Below are 21,642 nucleotides of genomic sequence, written 5' to 3' on the forward strand. Positions count from 1 at the left end.
TGTTTTTTACGCCCATGTGCAGAATGAAGTGTATTATGTGCACCAATGTGGAGGTGATGTGTCACATATCACCTCCATATTGGAGCACATCACAAAATTCATTCCATACATGGATGGTGTGCCACAGGGGTGGGGTTTGAGGAGCTCACAGTGCAGCAGGGGGCTCAGGGCTGAGGCAAAGGATTGGAGTGAAGGGGCGGTGAGGACTAGAGAGGGGCTTGGAGTGCAGGAAAGGGTTCCAGGGGGCAAAATGAAATCCTCCAACCCTCTTGCTGCAGCGGCTTGTGGCCAGGTGAGAGAAACTTCTCCTCTGCTGTGGCGGGGCTGTGCCGGGGGAGGGAAGCCTTTCCATGACTGTGGCAGTTTTGGTGGGGCTAGGCTGGGGAAAAGTGCCACTCTATGGCTGTGGCATAGCTAGGTTGGGGCTGGAGCTGGAGCACCAGTATGTTCCCCAGCTGTGGCGGGTCCAGTTAGGCTGGGTTGGCGGAGGAGCACTGTGGCCAGTCTGGCTGGGTTGGAGAAGAGGCAACATTTTACTCAGAGCATGAGTTCTGCTAATATATTTCATAAACAAATATCAACCTGACATTTCTTTAGCCTGTCTAGCCTTCAGGTGCAGAAATTGCCTTTCTTTCCTTGCTAAACTGCAAAAAGGGAAATAATAACAGCTCAAGACCAGTAATAGATGTTAAGCTTGATCCACTCTGCTTTGAAAGGTCTGGAAAGAAATTAAAGTTAAAAGCATTTATGTATTGTTTATTATCTAATGAATTCATTTTAATCATCTAGCTATTGCTTTAAACTATGCAATCAAAATATCAGCCAGATTAACCTTTATTCATGTATTTCTCAATGAAATATTTTAAGATATAATTGGAAATGGAGTGAGAAATTGTTATCTTTAGGCACGTTTAGCACGTTTCCAAAGCTAGATTTCTCTGTTTATCAGCTATGTGCCTTAGCAGAAAACCTTATGTCTCTTTGAATACCCTCACCTCCGTGAACTTAAAATCTTTTCCCTGATGGTTCACTATTACGTCATGCTATAAAACTGTCCTTGGAACTTCAGAAGCTTCAGATAAAAACAAAAATTCAAACTAGTTTGCATCTCTGGAAATGTTTCGTAGTCTGACAAAGGAAATGGGCTATAAATCCAAGAAGACAATTATTAACAATTTGTTTCATTTAGTGTGTGTGTTCAGGATTTAGGAAATCATTGCCTCATCACAATCACTGATTTTATATAAAAAACAGGACTATGTAGCACTTTAAAGACTAACAAGATGGTTTATTAGGTGATGAGCTTTCGTGGGCCAGACCCACTTGGGTCTGGCCCACGAAAGCTCATCACCTAATAAACCATCTTGTTAGTCTTTAGTCTTTAAAGTGCTACATAGTCCTGTTTTTTGTTTCAGCTACACCAGACTAACACAGCTACATTTCTATCACTATGATTTTATATAAGTGTAGCTCTATTAATTTCAGTGAAAATTACTCCTGATTACTCATTACTATATGTGAGATCAGGATCAAGTCCAGCGTATATAGGTAAATGTAATAGTTTTAAATGAATTTATAAATATTCCTACATAGTTGTTCACAAACTTAATTTTTTCATCCGCTTCAGACCTCACAGCTGGAGTTACTTTGAAATCCAGAATGTTATGCCCAAAAGGGTGGAAAATATAATATTATGATGGGATAATTCCTAAATAAAATAAATGTAATTTCAGCCAGGAAACTTTTTATTGAGTAATCATTTTAAGTTTTTTAGGCAGAGCTCTCTAAGTGTGTGACTATCTTGGATTTGGAATGGTTGGGATGTTAAATTTGGAATGTTACCCTGATATTCTAGATTATCTCCACAAGAAATCTCTCTTCCCAGTTCCAAACATAATTTGCAGATTTAAATGTGCCAAGACTTTGTTTCTGAAGAAAATCAGTATCTGTGTTTGAGTGCTGATAGCCGTTCAGAATGACCAGCTGTTTTTCACACTCATTTTGCAAGAGTCTTTTTTTAGTGCAGTGTTACTATGCTTACTTTCACCATTGTTGTACAGAAAGCATCAGTAAAATTGCTAATTGTTAGGCCTGGATTGTATTGGGATAAGCATTGCATTGAAGCAAATAGAATGTAATAATTATACATTTTAATAATGACTTCTTCATAATACAGACGAGCCAGACTAGACAAAGATTCATCCTAGAGAGGAATGTATAGAGCTTTGCTGATCTCAGACTTAAAATGCACAGTCATCCTGGGTGTTAAGGAAAGCTGTGCTGTTGAAATACTGAAGCAGCAACCTGGGGCAGTGGGGGAAAGTGAGAAAACCTGCAAGTGAACTGAGACTTCTGTGTAAAAAAGAGAAACTGTTGTGCTGCAAAGGAGGAAAGAGTGGAATTTATAGTAGAATAGAATGTTAATCAAGATGCTGCAAAGCTCAGAACCCACATGTTACACACATTGTTTGTGTATTAGTTTAGGAATGAAATCGAGGTGGTTTTGTTTTGTTTTCAATTCACTGTTATTAGTTCTATGTCGTGGGAGATCTACTATGAGCAGAATGCACAGGTGAAGTCAAGGCAACAAGATTATACAGCAAACATGAAAGTAACTTCACATTTCTTACAGGTACTGTCCTATTGCAACCAAGGTCTCTGCCAGCTCTTTAAATAGCTCCCTGCTGGATTTTGCTGCAGCTCAGCCAGCTCTTGCCGGAGCTGCGCACCTGGGCACACCAGCTTACTTTCACCAGTGTTGTACAGAAAAATGGAGTATTCCAGCACCAAACACATGAGACACTCGTTAATAAGTTTGTAGCCAGGCTTCTTTTAGCTTCTCTTCTTTGTTCAGGTCAATTAGTGACCATAGAAAGAAACCATCTGGTGAACCCAAAGGAACTAGAGGGGTAATGAGGAGTTTGGCAGTTACATTATATTACAAAAAGCAGCACTTCGTTGTCCAAATAAAGAAAAACATTGTCAGCCTGATTTCCCTGCTGTGACTTATGGAGTGAGATTCTGGAACAAAATACTAAATTAGTCAGAATTATGGGGAAAGTTGTGCCAAGAGCTATGGGTAGAGACAAGAAATCTAGCAAGCAGCTTGGAAGGGAAACAGGAGAATGACGCACTTGGTGAAATATAAAATAAAAATATATATGCACCAGAAAAAATGCAGAAGTGTAAAAAGATGGTGATTGAATGGGGGTGATATGTAATACAGTGGATTTGGCACTGTTCATCTTCCAAAGGATGTAATGTGTTCATCCTCACAGTATCCCTGTTATCGAAGGCAAAAATTATGCAGCTTAAAGATGGAGAAACTGAAGCACAGTGCTGTGAAGTCACTTGCCCAAGATTACACAACAAATCCATGTTAGAGCTGTGATTAGAACACAAACCATGTCTTCACTTCGGGGAAGATTGATGCTATTGTGATTGATCTTCCGGAGTTCTGTTTAGCAGGTCTAATTAAGACCCACTAAAATGAACTCAGAGAGTGCCCCCATCTGCACTCAGTACTCCTACTTCTGCGAGGAGTAAGGGAAGCCAACGGGAATGTTGGCTTAGCTGTAGTTAACATAGCTGGAGTTGCAAACCTTGATTCGACTTTCCCCATTAGTGTAGATCAGGCCTCAGACTTCAGTGTTCATTCTGCTAAGTCACAGTGGATGAAGATTCTCACCTGATCTAACAGCTGATATGTTCCCCGCAGTTGTGCCTAGTAAATCCAACACTAAGGGCACGTCTTTACTTGCCATGCCAGAGATCACTCTTCTGGCATTCGATTTAGCAGGTCTAGTTAAGACCTATAAATTGAACGCTGAAGGCAGCTCTGGCTGGCACTCAGTTGCAAGGAGTAAGGGAAACTGACAGGAGTGTTTGCTTCCATCAACCTCCCTCTGAAGACGGTGCCAACCTCGGGTTAAGGTAAGTCAACTCCAGCTATGAATTTTATGCTGCTGGAGTTGCATACCTTTCAGGTCTAGTGTAGTCATGGCCTAAGAGAAATTAGAGCTGGAAATGATCCTGTGCACTTCCCTCGAGGCAGTGCCCATCAAGAACCCAGGTTGAGGGCTCTCTTGCTCTGAAGAGCAGGTTGTCTTGGGATTTCTATGAGCTGGATCCTGTGAATTTTTCATTGTCTGCACTATAATGTTTAACGTTCTTCCTAACAAAGTCATTCTTTCTCACCTGCTCCTTGAGCCTACTAAATGCAATTCTTCTTATCTACCTCAACCCACGTATCAAATAGTCTGGCCATATCCCATCAAATATTCAAGAGTTAACTTGCTGTCTCCTCTGTCAGTAAGGACACACACTTCATGGATCATTCATTTTCTGCTGTTTCTTCTTGCTGATATTGACCCAACCCATGTTAGAGACAACAATACTTTCCAAATCTGTTCAGCAAGTAACATCACATTAAAGGTTTATGCAGTCCCTTTGCCAGATTCTGAGCAGAAGGATGACAGCTATATTCCATCCACATTGCACCACAGACTGTTCCAGTGTGAAATCAGAATAAACTCCAGGTTGGAGTTAAACATTAAATATATCTAACCCAGGAATTCACCGTCTGACAACGGGGAAGGAAATAGACCATTGGTTGAATTTTGGAACAGATTTTTTTAAAACGATTTATTCTCTGAAAATTTTGTCCTTGGCATTTCTTTTGATGCAGCTGGCACGAGCCACGGTACGTGACCCCCAAACAGGTGTGCTGACAGTGGCCAACTACAGGGTGTCAAAAAGGTAAGATGACTGTGAAAGAGCATCCTGCTGTTTGTCTTCAAGCTCCATTCAACCCAAATGCAGTGCTGACGCTGTTGCTAGTCCACTGCTTTTATTAACATTCTTCCTTTGCCTGCCTGCTTTCACTGACATAATGTAGCATGAGGGGATGGCTTTAATTGCATGTGCTGAGTTTTCTACTATATCTAAGATTGGGCAATGAGTTTTATGGCCTTTAATCTCTTAATTTTTGTATTCTGGATGTTGATTGTGTGCAAATTCTGATGCCTTACATGCTTTTATAGTTGATATAGACAATACCTCTGTTACTTTAAGTAGCAATAAAACTATTTAACTCTAAAAATACTTTAATTCTGGACTTAATGATTTATGAATCCTTATGGTACAATTTAGAATAATATTAACAAAATTTAATATGCAGCAGTCTGTCAAGATTTAGTCATCTAAAAAGACAAAAAAATTATCCTTTTGGCAACATATCTCTACAAATGGATTTCAGACAAAACTTAAAATATACAATTTGGAACATTGAGCAGTATTACAATAGTTTGCACACAACACCCTGTCAAGGTTGAAAGTCGCACCTAGATAGAGCATATCCAGCATCTTGCAACACTATCATGCAGCATCTTCTGAAGGGAAAGGATTTCTTGAAATATCAAAAGGCTTTTGCATTTTAGATGAGATGCATGTACCTAGGTTTCCAATGCTGAATCTCAAGATGGAAATGTTCCCTGGAAGTGTTGCTTGAAGGCTAAGTTCAGAAACTGAGCTATGTGCTAAAAGCAAAATGTGGTGATTTGCTTGTTTGGAGTTAATTTGGGGGGAGGGAAGAAATCTCAGTGACATTTCTCATGTGTTATCACGGGCAGAGTTGTCTGATAGGGCAGTCTATGATTGCAGGAAAACTTTTAATGACAGGCAAAATTTAAAAAAAAACGGAAGAATGGATTCCTGTCATCTAGTGTTGGGTAAAATAACTGCATGTTACAGGAACAACACACAGACTTATGTGCTTCACAGAGTAAAGGTTTACATAGTTGCAGCTGATGGTGATGGATTACATTTAACCCCAAAATCTATGTACTTGTCATTATCTGTACCCCTTGGTTGCAGTCTCTTCAGTTCTCTTTGCCAAGATATATGAGCGTAACACTTTTAAAAAACAAACCAAGTTCATAAGCATTACAGGCTGGAAAAGATGCATTCTTCCAAGTTTGTGGTGGGATTTTAGATCCACACAAGCACTGTAGCAGGTCCTTCCATGCAGGTAACTCCATAACTGTCATGATGGTTCTGGATGCACCATAAACACATATCACAGTCTTTGAAAGCACTATTTGAAAAGCTGCACATCACCAAGCTTTTTCATCTGTCAAGTTTCTGCTTCCGGTTGCCTAAGCCACAGATGTGGGTGTTGCTCCAACTTTTCAAAGATTTTTGCCTTTGACTGCTTTTCACATACATGCTGTGTCACAGTCTTCAACAAATAGTGTCAGCAACTAGCCAGTACCTCAGTGAAGCCTAAGATGTCTCAAACTGGGGAACTAAATTTAGAGAGAATGGGAAAGTTTTGGCTCAAGCATATGGACAAAAATTCCGCACACTCCATTTCACTACTTCCTACAGCTCCCATTGGCTGGGAACAGCGATCCACAGCCAACAGGAGCTTCAAGCCACTATACTTGCAGAGGCACAGGTATATAAAGTGCCTGCTGCCTGCCAGGAGCTAACCCTATAAAGCTACGTCCAGCTTATAGCCTACCATGGCCTAGGAGGTCTTTGCTCTACTCCAGTGGTCACCAACCAGTAGACTGGGATCTACTGGTAGATCTTGGAGCCTCTAACAGGTGATCCTGACTAATTTGGCCAAGAGGCTATCTAGTGCTGGCACTTCTGTTGCTCCTCGCCCCACTTCTGCTCATCTCTTGCCCATTTACCTTGGAGCTGCACCTACCCCCTGGGGAGCCTTCTGCTTTCTGTGCAGGACAGGAGAGGGAGGGGAGAGATGCTGATGTCAGGGTACCCCCTTCCACTCTGCATCCTTTCTCCATACTGCACCACCAACCAGGAGCCACCAGCAGTGGCCAGCTGGAGTCCACATCCTGAACTCCTACCCTAGTCATGACCCCCCTCCTGCACTCCAAGCCCTTGTTTTAGCCCTGAGCATTCCTGCATCAAAACGCCATCCCAGAGCTTGCACCTAGAACCCCCTCCTACATCCCAACTGCCTGCCCTAGGCTCAGCTCAGAGCCCCTCTCACACTCCAGATCCCTTAATCCTAGACCAGAGCCTCTGCCCCAGCCTGGTGAAAGTGAGTGAGGATGGGCAAGAGAGGAGGAGGGTGGGGTGAGCAGAGACAGGGCCTCAGAGAAGGGGGAAGGCTATTTATATTGAGGTAGATCTTGGATTGCACCTAAATTCAAAAAGTGATCTCATGCTCAAAAAGGTTGGAGACCCCTGCTCTACTCTCACTTAGTTTAGAAAGAGAACACACACTTTTTGCCACGTTAGTTGGTTAGAGCTGTAATATATCTGTGCAAAAACCAAAACCAAAGCCTTTCACACCTGCCTCTGCTGTCTGTGACTGACACTAAATTTGAAGGACTTTGCAAGTGGCAGAACTTTGCAGAAACCACCAGGGGCTCTGGTATAGATACATGTGGTAAACTGTCTGGCAGATTGAAGGAGTATGCAGTGTAACTGTAGCTGGGTTGGTTCCAGGATATTACAGAGACAAGGTGGGTGAGGTAAAATAATGAAGTATGGAGGTTCTGAGTCTAGGGATTTCTCATCTTTTTTTCTCTTTCCTTCTCACCTACACACTCAGTTCATGGTTAGAGGAACATGATGATCCTGTTGTGGCCAAAGTAAATCACCGAATGCAGCAAATCACTGGATTAACAGTAAAAACAGCTGAACTATTGCAGGTTGGTTCTGAACTTTCTTACCTGGGTTAACAGCGCAGTGTTCTGTAAGCAGGTTCCAGGCCTGTCAATCAGGATGATCAGGATTTGGGCTTATGTGGAAGTGGGTGCAGGAGAGGGATAGTCTTGTATCCATCTCGCTTGTCAGGTATCAGAAGGTCTAAGCAAAGCAGAAATGGCACATCACCTGGCATGGATGGGCAGGGACCCCATGAAGAGGGTCAGCATGGGCATTCCATTGCCTGCTACAGAGCAGTGCCATGGGGCAGCTTGTTCTCCCTCTGGCTAGCACATGTGGAAGGATGGAGGGCAGCCAAGGAGTAAGACATGGAGCCAGAGAATATGCACCACTGACAATCCATTCTCCAGTTCTGCCACTCAGAGGCAGTAGCCTCACTCTAACTGGAGGATTCTTTGAGTCTGGCAACCATGCATGTCCGCTTAGAGTGCTCCGTGCTTGAGCTTTTGGCAGGGAGCCACGGTTTGGCAAAAATAAAAAGTGAAGATTTAAGTGAAGATTTCTGATTGGGAGGAGAATAACGTGCCACTGTTGTCCCCAAGGCCCTCTACAGGAGGGTATGGAGACCATGAGGCCAGTTCTCAGCCCTGGTCCAGCCTTTTTATACTATCCTGCTACAGCGGGAATGTGAATTGTCTGTATCATTTTTCTAGGGAATGGCCCTGCAGTATAGGGTTTCATACATGGCACAGAGCTTGCCAGAACAGCTCTACATCCCCGTCAGAGACACCAATTTTGGAGGTGTCTCAGAGCATGGCTGGGAGACTGCTGCTCTGCAGCTGTTCTCGAATGCCAGAGAGGCACTTAGTAACTGTCACCTGAGTGGAGTATAGAACGGTCCTGAGGTTGCACTAAATCATGTCAGGAAGCAGCCAGAGAGGTGGTTTAAATCCACCTTTGACCCTCCCTTTTCTATGTATAAGTGCAATGCGCACTCTACACCAAAGCCAGGCTCTCTAGCTGGAGCTGTAACAGACTCTCAACCTCTGTAGATCAAACACGTGGAGGAGCACATAATACGCCCTGACCAGTAGATTATATGTGCAATATCAAGACCTGGTGGATACATGTATGAAAAGTCATTGTTTCTATTCTGTCACGTGCTAGCTATAATAGCCAGTGATTCTATGAGAATATAGCTGAAGGGCTTGTAAGTCCAACTTTACTTTTAAAAAAAGTTTCTGCTTAATATTATGGAATACTTTCTGCATTTTTCCATCGAGAGGAGACTATTATAGTCACTGTATGCAATTAATTAGACATTATACCTTCAATGTAATATAACATTTCCCCCTGTATTTTGTATTTATGTATGTATTTGTGTATTTATTTTTGATAGACAAAGGGTGCACTAAAACATAATGTGACAACAGTGAAATGCTCTGCTTCATGTGTGCATTTAGTTTGGGTCTTAGCCTTCAAGAAGAAAATACTTGTCTTCCCAGATGTCTTGCAATAAAATGTGCTTGTTTTCTCCCACATCCTAGGTTGCTAATTATGGAATGGGAGGACAGTATGAGCCACATTTTGATTTCTCAAGGGTAAGATCACAGTGTTGAAATCATTCTACAATAATCTGAAATGAAAATAAGTACTTTAAAATAAGGTGTGATTTGAGAGAAGGTATAATACTTGTCTTCGTGAAAAAATTTATATTTAATAATGTAAAGCCTGATCCTGCAAGTTGGCTAGTGACCTCTACACCAGTTCATTTGGGCTTTTCACAGCTTACTGGGGACACTTGGAACCTTGCAGGATTAGGCCTCTGAATAATAAGCAGAAAAACACAGGAGGAGTCCTCGAATGTCACCTAAAAGCAGTCAGTGACCATGCCACCCTACTGGAGAGTTATGGTTTTCTGTCCATTTTGGATGTATTCCATTTATAATTGCTGGGTTTAAACCAAAGTGGTGTTAGTTAAATCTTATTTCAGATTCTGATTCTGCATTTGGACCCACAAGCATGAACTGAACCCATGAGCATCTCACTGATTTCATGAGCACATAGTTCAACATTAATGCAATTTCTGAACACAGGATTGGGGCCTTTGTTGGCATTAAAACAAAACTTCAACACTGACAACTCACATTCAGTGGCAAACTTTTACATCTCACCAACAAGATTTGTCTTGTTAGTGTTACTGAACATGGCTTTCCTGTAAACTTGGAGGCTGTGTAATCTCTTCATGCAAATAAATACATTTAAATTCTCTTTAAAGGCTTTGAACTAAATGAGGTTGATAGAACCTCAATAAAGAATGCAAATTAGCCAGCAAATTGGACAGTATAATCTTTACTCTTGGATTAGGCAGTGAGAGAGGAGCTGCACTTGGAATTTAACTGGTAGCTGCTGCCAAAGTTAAGGCAAGGCAACAATTAGACTCGGTATGGGTTTGGATTGGTCCTCTCTGCTCCCTCTGCTTTGCAGATTTCCATATTTTGCAATCTCCACAAAAGTTTTCAGCTCTCTGTTTACTCAGAGAATTTGTACAGTGATTTTTTTTAAAATTATTTTTAATCTAAAAATGTCCCATTTTCAGTACTAATGTCAATTGCTCCAAATGTTCACACCCGTTTTTAGGAATAAAAATGCCAAAATTTTCGCACAGGCTTGGGTTTGGCAGAAATGCTGTGAGCCTGTGGAAGTCCAAGTTTTAAACATTTTCTTATGAATTTATTGTCTTCAAGTTGATTGTGTATGGTTTAAATCACAGTGCCTTTTATGCCATTTCCAGGGAGAGGTGTATTTTTGCATCCAAAATCGATTTGAAATAGTTTATATTTTTGATTGAGGTTTTTTTATCCTAATTTCTGCCATTCCCTGTCTATTCTTCAGGTCAGTCTTGTTCATTTCTAGCTGCAGTTCCTTATTGTTTTTGGTGCTTGAGACATTTAAATTGTCACTTGTATCTTGTGATGGGAATGAACGATGCTTTCTTCACTCCTAAATTCATTATAGTATGTGATCTTAGACAGTAATGAATGAAGCCTCAAAGCATTTTCTAGGGATCAATGATAAATTGTGATTCCATTCATTAATTCCAGGCAGTTGTCAATGTCCAGCTGGGATCATTATTGCTATTATAATCTGTCACAGCTAAAAAAGAATTTCCTTTTCCTTTGCCGTAGAGTATATTGTGTATGTGAATAATTGGTTAGATCTGCACAATGGCTGCTGCATTTAGAAGAACTAGGGATCTGACCCAGAGCACACTGAAGTAAATGGGAATCTTTCCATTGACCTCAGTGGACTTTGGATCAAGTCCAGTAAGACCAATGTAGCTGTCATCCATACCGAGTATTTCGTAAGGGTTAGAATATTTATTTGCAATATGTTTGTGCTCTGTGCCCTAAACTTTCCCTTCAAACTCTTCTGGTTGCTGAAGAACCATATTGACTCTCTATGTGCATATTGCATGCGTTTGCAAACTTAGTTGGGCTCCAAGATGCTTTATATGCTATTCCATATAAAGTGCCCACAGTTTGCCTCAAACTATTGGAATTGTTTCTGCTGAGAGCATGTAACATTAGAGTGAGCCTGTTTGGAACTTGGGTTAAAGTTGTTATCTATTACAGCGACCCTTTGACAGAACAATCAAAACGGAAGGAAATAGGCTAGCAACGTTTCTTAACTATGTAAGTACCTCTGTGTCCTTGTCATTTGTGCTCTTGAAGTTTGCAGTTGATTCTCATTTAATTTTATAGAAAGATGAACCTGATGCTTTCAAGCGTTTAGGGACTGGAAATCGTGTGGCCACTTTTTTAAACTATGTAAGTATGTGAATCCTGTACCTGTCGAACGATGCTTTCCATAGCATCACATTTACAAATAACCAGTTGTACAAGCTGTTGTAGAGACTCACTAAAAAGCTATAGCATCTGAAAGTGGGGATTTCCTTGTTCTCACACCATCTCCTGCTATCATAACTCGGCGTCTCTTAATCCCATTGTGGAAAACATAATTTGAATAGAGGCTACATATTTCTCTTAATTACACTGGATGAATCCATTGGCTTTCCACTGGGATGAGAGGAGAATTTGACTCATAAGTTTCAAAGTGAAACTTCAGAAGGGGTTGAGTGACTTCAGACATAACCTTTCACTCAGCATCCTGGCCATCAGATGTTTGTCAAGGGGACTTCCATCTTTTTCACCAGAGTCTGATAGCACTTGATGTTGTGGATCTTCTGGCAGTTTCCACATTGTAACTTTCTGCTCTAAGCTAGTTTACTGTAGTGTAGTTATTGCCTTTGCAAGTGGAGACATGACTAACAAAGATGCTAGTTCAGTTAAGAAATTGTGTTACAAGTTCAAGTGCTGAAAAGACAGTATTGTTGGTATGGTGCATGTGCAATACGGAACCTAAGAATCATATACACTGGATTCCCCTGCATCATGCCTGTTGAAATTAATGGGAGTTCTGCAAACAAATTCCAAGCTGTATATGGCCCTTTGTACGTTTTTTGGCTCTTTTATTCTGACAGTGACATAGCAATTATCTGATACCTGTGGCATTTAGTATCTCAAGATTTTGGGTGTCAGTCCTGTTAGAGTATAGTCTGGGTGATGCGGGTTAGGTGTCACCCCACTTGGAAAATGTTTTGATTGAGCTGATATTTTGAATGTCAAGTGCAGTCAGAAATGAAAGTAAGTGGGTGCACCCTGGTGCGCAGCTCTGGCAAGAGCTGGCTGAGCTGCAGCAGAAACCAGCAAGGAGCTATTTAAAGAGCTTGGCAGGGACCCGGGTTGCAGTAGGACAGTACCTCGAAGAAATTTTAAGTTACTTTCACTGCTGAGTGCAGTTGACTTGTCTGAAAGAGTAAAACACGATAAAAACCCAAATGGGACAGATATTTGCAGGATAATCTGGTAGGATATTTTAAATGGAAATTCAGTGGCCATAACTCATCTTGGGCTTTTCAGATTTTCTGACCAACCTTGACTGAGATTATGTAATTTTCTTTTAACATTCTCTGCCCTGGTCTACAGTTATTTCAAAATAATTCCCCTTATTTCAAAAAGTTACTTTGAAATAACTCCTCTTATTTTTAAATAACAAGCGGCGCATCCACGCCACAAAACCCATTATTTTGAAATAAGGGGCTGGTTACTTCAAAATAATAACTGCTGCTTTCCACGAGGAATAATGCTTATTTCAAAACAGTTATTTTGAAATAGCATTAATGTGGACTGCTCGCCAGAGTCATTCCAAGTAATTACTCCCTAATGCTTCCGGAGGCTCTAAGTTGAATTATCGTGCCCATATTAAGGGAGCTTACCTTGGACTAATTTTGAGACTTCCTTATAGTGAGGACACGCTATTTCAAAATAGTTATTTCAAAAATAATTTCCTAGTGTAGACATGCCCTTAGTTCTACATGTACAACTGCAAATTTCCTTTATTTTATGGCATGTACAGCATGCCAGTGTGTCCAGGGTGCCTATTATAAAAGATTGCTTTGTTGCTGAATTGTAGCTTTTTAGTTTGCAAAGATGCATGCACTGTGCTTTTTAGGTTGGGGAGAGAGGGAATTGGCCCCTAATGCCAATGGCACCCTGTGCCCTTTTATTGTAGGTACCAAGCTGGACACCAAATTAGTAATGATGTTACCATTAAGCAGAAAACCAAATCAAAAAGAGAAAGTGGGATGTTACTTAGTGCAGAGATCCAGTCCTGCTGTCATTGATGGTAGCTGTGGCTTTGCTGTTTAAAGAGTGCAGAATTAAACCCAGTTGTATGTCTCTTTACCGACTACTGGATCTAAGTCTGTTGAAATCAGTGGAAATACATATAAATGTTTCTGACCTATCAGTCTTGGTTCTCAAAGGAAACCAGCACAACACTTTCAGAAGATGAGCCTGAGCAGAGGACACTGAGTTTATGGCTTGTTACAACTATCAGAAACATCCTGTTTTTGTCCTCTTGACTGCAGAGGTGTTAACAGGCCTCTTTACCTTAAATTGACCCTTAGAATATGTGCTAACTACTTATGCTGAACAATTTTTTCCACCCTGCCTTTAACTTGGATACTTGAAGTGCCTATCCCAGACTGAAAGAAGAGCTCTGCGTGGCTCCTAAATTTGTGTGTCACCACAGCATTTGGTCCAGTACAAGATACCAGAGGGCCCCTGCTCCATACACCCGCCAACCCTCTCTCTCTGGCCACTTTCACGGCCAGAGAGCCTGTTAATCTTGTACTGAGCCCAGTCACTCACAACCTTCTCTGCTCCGGTCCCACCACACCCCTCCATGGGCTTCTCTATCTGACTCTTGGCCCAGCACACCTGCTCTCGCCCTTCAATCACCAGCAATTTGCCACTGCCCCCGCACCCTTCCCACTCCTGCCCCTTCAATACAATAGTTTGTTCCTGTGCAGTTTGGAGCCTCTCCCGGCAGCTAGAATGGGTCTATGGATAAGTGACCTGTCAGGAAGGGCTGTGCTCTGTGAGCCTGTGCTCCTCACATATAAATGAAAACCAAATGCAATCAGTAAAATGGGGCCCAACTCCAAAGCTCCTGGTTACTGCCCCTCTTTACAGGTGGCAACATTCCACATGTGCCCTTCCAGCTGGCAAGTGAGCTCCTGCCACCAGGCTGGGACATGATCTGTGCGGAGCGGGCACAACGGAGAGACATGGAACTTTGGGGGAGGGTCTGTGCCCTACTGAGAACCAGACTTGAGTCATGCGGGAAGAGAGCCCGGTGTGGTAATCTGGACTGCGAGCCCTTATCCTGGAGCTCCATGGCCCTCCCTGTTCCATCCATCCCTACCCCCATCTCCATCGCTACACCCCCATTTCCATTCCTGCATTCACCCATCCTTCCCTAATCCCTCTCTACTCCACACTGCCCATCCCCCTCCTTTCATTCCTATGCCCATGTCCTTTCTCCATTCCTATACCCCCATCCTTTCTTAATCCCTCCCCCACTGCACCTCCACAATGCCCATCCCCCTGCCTCCATTCCTATATCCCCCTCACCCACACCATCCACCTTTACCACACCATCCATCCCCATATACACCCTATCCCCCTTCCTCCCTCCTTAGACACACCCTGCCCCCTCCCATTAATTTGTCGAGTTGCACTTTTGGGCCTAGCCCAGCGTTTCTAAGCAAGCATGTTGGGGTTTGTGTAACATTGTGTGAATGGCCTCTGGGGCAGCTTTGCTTTGTGGTAAGCCCAGGGAGCACAGAATGGCTTCTCTGGAGAGCTGAGGAAGCGGCCAAGGTGCAGCGTAACCATGCCATCCCCGAAGGGTCAGGTGTGCAGTGTGGCCAAGGCCTACCGAGCTTGTGGCGGGCTTGGGAGAGCGTGCCTGAGCCAGGGGCCTGGCCCCAGGTCACCAGCACATGCTGGAGCTGCTCACTTTGGGGGAGACCTCCAACGTGGCCCCCAAGCGCTATTGCCAGGCTGGGCTGCACAGAGCAAAGCTGCACCGCAGACCTGTGGGCTGGGCAGGCTTGGGGCAGGGTCCAGAGGCAGGCAGATGCTGCTCCAGGGAGGTACATGGGGATGGAGTTGCTGCCCCTCCTTCCCCCACCATTTCACAGAGTGGTCGAGTGGTCAAGGCTCCTGGGCTGGGACCACCAGGAAGGGCAGTGAGGCTGCACGGCTGAGGGCGAAGGTGGGCGGCAGGACACAGTGATGTGATGATGTCATTCTGTCATCTTGTAGGACTTTTTTTTTTTTTGTTTAAGAGAGAGAGATTATCTCACCCTCCTTGTCTCTCTACATCACTTGTAAATGTGAAGCCACAAAAATCTCTGGCTATTTTAAGAGCCTTTAAAGGATGGATCACGTTGTGACAATCTGAGGATCACCCAGACCAATTAGGGGCTCTCTCACTTCCTGCCTTATAACTTTGGGTGCCTTACTGCTATGGCTCAAAATTCTGACACCACTAGCCAGTCTATACACACATGCAGGTCTCCCCCTGCCTACCACTAGCCAACTTATTCAAAGCAGTCTTTCCAGTTGTGAGTTCCCAAATCCATCTACTCCATATTCTTAACTACCATATGCTACGACCCTTCCTGTCTGGTTCGTCATCCCCAAAGGAATGAAAACTGTTCCCCTATTAATTTGCCAGCTAACTTTGGGGGACACACTCCACATAGTATGCACAACCTGTTTGGAGGGGTGGGGAATAAGGTGTATTTAATAGAAAACCCACAGATTCAAGGAAGAAAAACAAATTTCTGTTAGTCTTTGAAGTGCCATTGGACTCCTTATTGTTTTTGCTGAGACAGACTAACACAGCTCTCTCTCAAACATTTCTAATGCAAATTGTCTTTGCCCAGTTTCCTAGCATGCCCTGAGCTCTAGCAGGGGAGTCCAGTGTTCATAGACAGCCCCAGGCCTTCAAGACTCCCTCAGTTCTGGATTCTTCCATTTCAGACCCATTTCCTTTTAGCGGGGTTTGCAGGGGTGGAGTTTTTTCCTTGGGGATCTGATCTACGCCACAGACCTATGGTGGTAGAACTGCTTTGCTCGGGGGTGTGAAAAATCCACATGCTTGAGTGACATAGTTATATCGACTCCCCCCACCTCCCTTGTAGACAGCTCCATGTCAGAAAACCTATTCCATCAACATACCAGCCGCCTCTCCAGGATTAAATATGCTGACAGGGAAACTCTCCCATCGGCATAGAGCATCTTCATTAAAGAGCTAGAGTGACACAAGCTGCAGCATTTTAAGTTGGAGATCTTTCCTCAGTCTGTGTTCATTTGTGGGCAGGGAAATTCCCTCCTTTCTCAGTTCTACAAGACCAGGTTTTTCTTTTCACTTTCAAGCTATTTCAGTGTTTTCCCATTAACTCTAATGGTCCCATCATCATCTCTAAGGTCTCAAAGGGGTAGCCATGAATCCGCAAAAATAACAAGGAGTCCTGATTTATTTGGGCATAAGCTTTCGTGGACAAAAACCTACTTTGTCAGATGCAAGTCTTTAAGGATTTTCATTTTTAAGATGTTAGTCTTTAAGGTGCTGCTGGACAATGGATGGGTACCTGGAGTTAGTTTTATATGCACAACTAGCTTGGAAGGTGTACCAAAAATTGTAGCACCCATCAGGAGTAAGACTACAATTTGGTCACAGAAGTCAGGGGTCTTGTGACTTTAACAGATCTCTATGACTTTTTGGGCTTCAGCTTCAATCCCGGAGGGAGGGGGTTGGGCTAGCAGCCCTGGGCAGCAGGGAACTTGGGCTTTGGTTTCATACCTTAACATTGTCCTTTCTATCAAGACTGTTTCATGAATTTTGCTTAATTTTACTGTGACAAAATCCTATCCATAGCCAGGAGCATATTATTCTACATTCAGAAATGCAGAGATTCATAACCACAACTTGTCTATGTATCTCATAATCAGTGTTCCCTGTAGGTTGAGCACTTGGGTGGCTGCACATGGGAGATTTAAATGCTGTCCAGTTGATTAGCAGAGAGCCCACAGCCAGAAGCATGTGTTTCTGCTGGGGTGCACATTGGCACAGGCCTCAGTGTACATAACAAAAAATATTCCACACGTGAATGGAAAAAAATAGAGGGAACATTGCTAACAATGAACATCAAGTTCAAAACATTCTAAGTTTTCATAAAACTCTTGCTTGGCATATTGTCATACTCAATAACATTGTATACAAGCACAGCTTATTCTTTGCAGTTTAGACTCCCTCTTCGAGGCTTCTGGACCCTGATTATCACACAAGTTTTGTGTGTTCTGTTCACACTTCAAACTCAGCATCCTCCATGCAATTAATAGTTTATCTAATATATGTGCTATAACCATGTTATAACTGATGCTTTGGGCACTTTTCAGTATTTGTGATTTGCATGTTCTAACATCGCATCAAAAATGGTTATGTTATGGTGACTTTGTTAACTTATTTTCCCAGATGAGTGATGTAGAAGCTGGAGGTGCTACAGTTTTCCCAGACTTTGGGGCTGCAATTTGGCCCCAAAAGGTAACAACTCCTTGATTTGTATAGTATCAGAGGGGTAGCCGGGTTAGTCTGAATCTACAAAAGCAGTGAGGAGTCCTGTGGCACCTTATAGACTAACAGAAGTGTAGGAGTATAAGCTTTCGTGGGCAAAGACCCACTTTGTCAGATGCATGTAGTGGAAATTTCCAGAGGCTGGTATAAATATGCAGTCCAGAATCAGGCTAGAGATAACGAGGTGAATCCAATCAGGGAGGATGAGGCCCACTTCTAGTAGCTGATCTGCTACTAGAAGTGGGCCTCATCCTCCCTGATTGGATTCATCTCGTTATCTCGAGCCTGATTCTGGACTGCATATTTATACCAGCCTCTGGAAACTTCCACTACATGCATCTGACGAAGTGAGTCTTTGCCCACGAAAGCTTATGCTCCTACACTTCTGTTAGTCTATAAGGTGCCACAGGACTCCTCGCCGCTTTTGCTTGATTTGTATACTCTCCCTCTCCTCTTTCCCCACATACACTCTAAAGTTAGTGAAAACATTGTTGCTGTCACAGACTTATATGGTAAGTGTGGTAGTAGTGACTTACTTAGGGATTTGCATTTGAATATGGGCTTACATATTGCCATTATAGAAGCAATGATACCTGATTTGGGGTGGTTGTGGGATGGCAAATCACAGTTTATTGTACACAGTCTGAACAATTTCTACAAAGGGCAGCTTTGCACAGCAAAAGAATTGTGTGTAGCTAAGATTTTACCCTGCTCCAGACTTAGTATATTTGTGCTAGATATTTAAATGTATCATCTGCCCCATTCCTTGGGGTTTTCCTTCATCTTAAAGAAAAAGGAAAAGCAACCTCAAGTAGTACTTCCTCTTTAGCATGTCAATGCCTAGGCTTTCTCCTGCCAGGACTCCCTTGTCCCTGTAAATAGTTCCCTCTGACATAGGCCTGGTATATGCTACCGTGGGCCATCGAGCTAAGTTATAGCAACTTCAGTTACGTTAATAGCATAGCTGAAGTCAACATCCTTAGATCTATTTACTGCTGTATCTTCACAGTGGTAATTTGACAATTGATGCTCTCCCACCAACTCTGCCTACCTGGAGTACCAGAGTTGATGAGGGATTTATTGTGTCTTTACTAGATGTACTAAATCATCTGCCCGCTGGATTGATCGCTGCCTGTCATGCTCTTAAAAAGAGTCCCAGCAAATTTATATGCATGAGTTTGAACTAAGGCTTGGGTACCCAGGTGAGTCAGCACCGTAGCTGTAATTCTGCCATGCAAAGTTGTAGCACCTGATATCCTGTCACAGGAATAAAACAGGGAAACCCTAGATCATTTAAAATAAAAGATATAGACAGTCCCATAAACACAGTGTGCACTATGGCAGGGGTGAAATGAGAAGCTTTTGATATGACAGACGTGAAACTTAGAAGAGCAAAGAGGTGAGAAAAATTAATAGGCAGAGATTAAATTATTTAATGTTGATATACGCTCAACAGTGAGCCACAAGCTTGAAGTTACTAAGAGCAAGGTACTTGATGTTTTTACTTTCTCTCTCACACATTCTGAATAGTTGTGTTTGACTTTAAAAGCACACTTTCATTTTCAGGGTACCGCAGTGTTTTGGTACAATCTTTTCAGAAGTGGTGAAGGTGATTATAGAACAAGGCATGCAGCTTGCCCAGTGTTAGTAGGGTGTAAATGGGGTAAGTAATTGTTCTCTACTTGCGTTTAGTAACAAAAATTGCCTGCTGAATAATACATTCCCGTTTCAGTGAAAAGACAGTAAATTTGATCCATCTTCAAAAAAGATTCTGGAATTTTGGCACTGCTTTTTAAATTTCTGCCATTGTGGATCATAAATACAAATCACTCCATCAGTGCATCAAATAAAAATCACACATTATGCCCAATTATTACGTTCTGTGGTAGAGCGTGTTCATGTCACTTTTTTTTTTTTAGTTACGCGCACAAAAAAGAAAGCTGCCGTTTCAATATGGCACACCTTTAAACCCAGAAGACATGAAAATCAAGGATGGTTAGGGTTCAGGTTGCTGATCCTATAAAAACTTGAAGTGGGACATAACTTTAAATGTGCAAGTAATCCTGCTGAGGACAGCGTGACTACTCACATGATTTAATGTTAAACATGTATAAGTGTTTGCAGGATAGAGGCCTAAAATGGTTACATACGCTCCTTTGTGGTCATATCTCTAGATGACACATTCTGCCTGGAGTATAGAAGGTGGACTCATTAGTGAACTGGTGACCTGGAAAGTGACAGCGTCTTTTGACTAAACAGTATCTTGACAACTTCTGCACTGACACTTCCAGGAGATACAACACAATTAAGAGAAGATCAAATGAAACCCAAAGAGCAGAGCTTAGTTAGTATTGAGTTTCAAATTTACTTTCAGATCACTCTAAGGAAAGCAGTTGGCACACATGTGACTCTCCAGCTGCACAGAGGTCTACAACACCAGCTATTCTGCCACCTCAGCACAAAGGGGGATTACCAGAAACTGCATGGTGGGGTTTAATTCAAAGGGGAAGGTTGCCACCATTGCTTAAAGTTATAGCTGGCCCTAGCATTGGGGAATTGGAAAGATACCTTGCACCTCCTCTTCTTAGCCTCTTTGGCTCTTGAACAGAAGAAGGAGGAACACAAATGTCCAGTTCAACCACCTCACTTTGTTAATCAAAACAAAATTTCACAATTAGGCCAGGTCTACACTATAGCCAAAGGTCGGCTGAAGGTATGCAATTCCAGCTATGTAAAAAACATAGCTGGAGTCAACATACCATAAGCCAAGCTTCGGGGCCATCCTCACAGTTGGGAAGTCGATGGAAAAAACACTCCCATCGACTTCCCTTACTCGTCGTGAGGAGTAGGAGTTCTGGTGTGGATGGGGTGCACTCAGCATTTGATTTAGAGGATCTTTAGTAGACCGACTAAATCAAACGCCAGAATATCGACCGCTGCAGCGTCTGTCTTCTCCAAAATCTAGACGTGGCCTTAGAAACCAAACTTTGAAGGTTACATTCAGTCTCTATGTAAATTTCTAACCAATTTATCTCTTTGTTTCAGTTTCAAATAAATGGTTCCACGAAAGAGGAAATGAGTTCTTAAGACCTTGTGGGTCAACAGAGGTCGACTGAAATCCAATCTGCTCCTGGTTCTTTTTTCTCCCCCCCCCCTCCTCTCTCTCTCAGTTCATTTCTAAGAAATGATCCATCTTCTATTATAAAAGAGCTCTGGCACTTTTTAAAAAAGAATGTAACATCTCTAAGGGAAAGAAGCAAAAGGTGTTATGCACTTGGCAACTAATTATTTCTCCCATCCTTCCCGCGTGATCTTCTCCCAATTTGTCTCTCTGGTCTTCACAGTGCAAACAGCCCTTTTGGTAATTCAGTACATTTTGAGTGCCTGGTCTTGTGCCTTTCATTCCTCAGATGTTTTAGATGTTAAATATTTCATTGAACCAAAGTTTTGTGTATATGTTAAATTTATTGTATTTCTATGGATTGCAAGTTTTAGAAATAAATGCGGTTTTAAAAAATTGCATCGTACTATGAGCATGTGTCTAGCGACTGTATCATAGCTTATTTGTGGGTCTGGGCCATATAGAAATGTTTATCAACTTTGGACCTCAGGGCTTGATTATGTTAGGAGCTGAGTGCCCACAGGTCTTAATGAAACCAGAGTGAACTCAGGGTATCTAGCAGGACTGAGTGTAAATTAGGGATGGTAGCTATTGGGTAATAGAATAGTCAACTAATCGCATTAATTCTTCACAGTTAGTTGACTATTCTTTAGTCCCCATGGTCGGGGCTGGCAGGCAGTGCATTCTGGCCCCACTCCTACCCTGCACTGCTGCCTCTCTATCAGAGACAGTGGTGTAGGGTGGCAGGCGGGAGATGACCCGTGAGGGGAGCCAATTTAAAAACCAGTTCCCTGCACAGACCAGCTGCCTGCAGAGGCAGCAAC

General features: G+C 42.5%; 1 protein-coding gene across 5 annotated transcripts in view; it reads left to right on the top strand.

The window, feature by feature from the left end:
* P4HA2 (prolyl 4-hydroxylase subunit alpha 2) overlaps nucleotides 1–21,217 on the top strand; it is a 66,122-nt gene extending 44,905 nt beyond the window's left edge. For 4 of the 5 annotated variants that reach the window (XM_006129906.4, XM_006129907.4, XM_014576945.3 and 1 more), the window contains 7 exons: nucleotides 4,688–4,758; nucleotides 7,589–7,688; nucleotides 9,192–9,245; nucleotides 11,409–11,474; nucleotides 17,599–17,667; nucleotides 19,264–19,360; nucleotides 20,743–21,217. In XM_006129906.4, coding sequence (XP_006129968.1) covers nucleotides 4,688–4,758; nucleotides 7,589–7,688; nucleotides 9,192–9,245; nucleotides 11,409–11,474; nucleotides 17,599–17,667; nucleotides 19,264–19,360; nucleotides 20,743–20,813 — 528 coding nt within the window. In that variant the 3' untranslated portion in view covers nucleotides 20,814–21,217. Of the gene's footprint in view, nucleotides 1–4,687; nucleotides 4,759–7,588; nucleotides 7,689–9,191; nucleotides 9,246–11,279; nucleotides 11,340–11,408; nucleotides 11,475–17,598; nucleotides 17,668–19,263; nucleotides 19,361–20,742 lie in introns of all 5 variants that reach the window. The other variant, XM_006129909.4, reaches the window with a different exon arrangement.
* The last annotated feature ends 425 nt before the right edge of the window (nucleotides 21,218–21,642 follow it).

This window comes from Pelodiscus sinensis, chromosome 17 (genome assembly GCF_049634645.1).
Source record: "Pelodiscus sinensis isolate JC-2024 chromosome 17, ASM4963464v1, whole genome shotgun sequence".
NCBI lineage: Eukaryota > Metazoa > Chordata > Testudines > Trionychidae > Pelodiscus > Pelodiscus sinensis.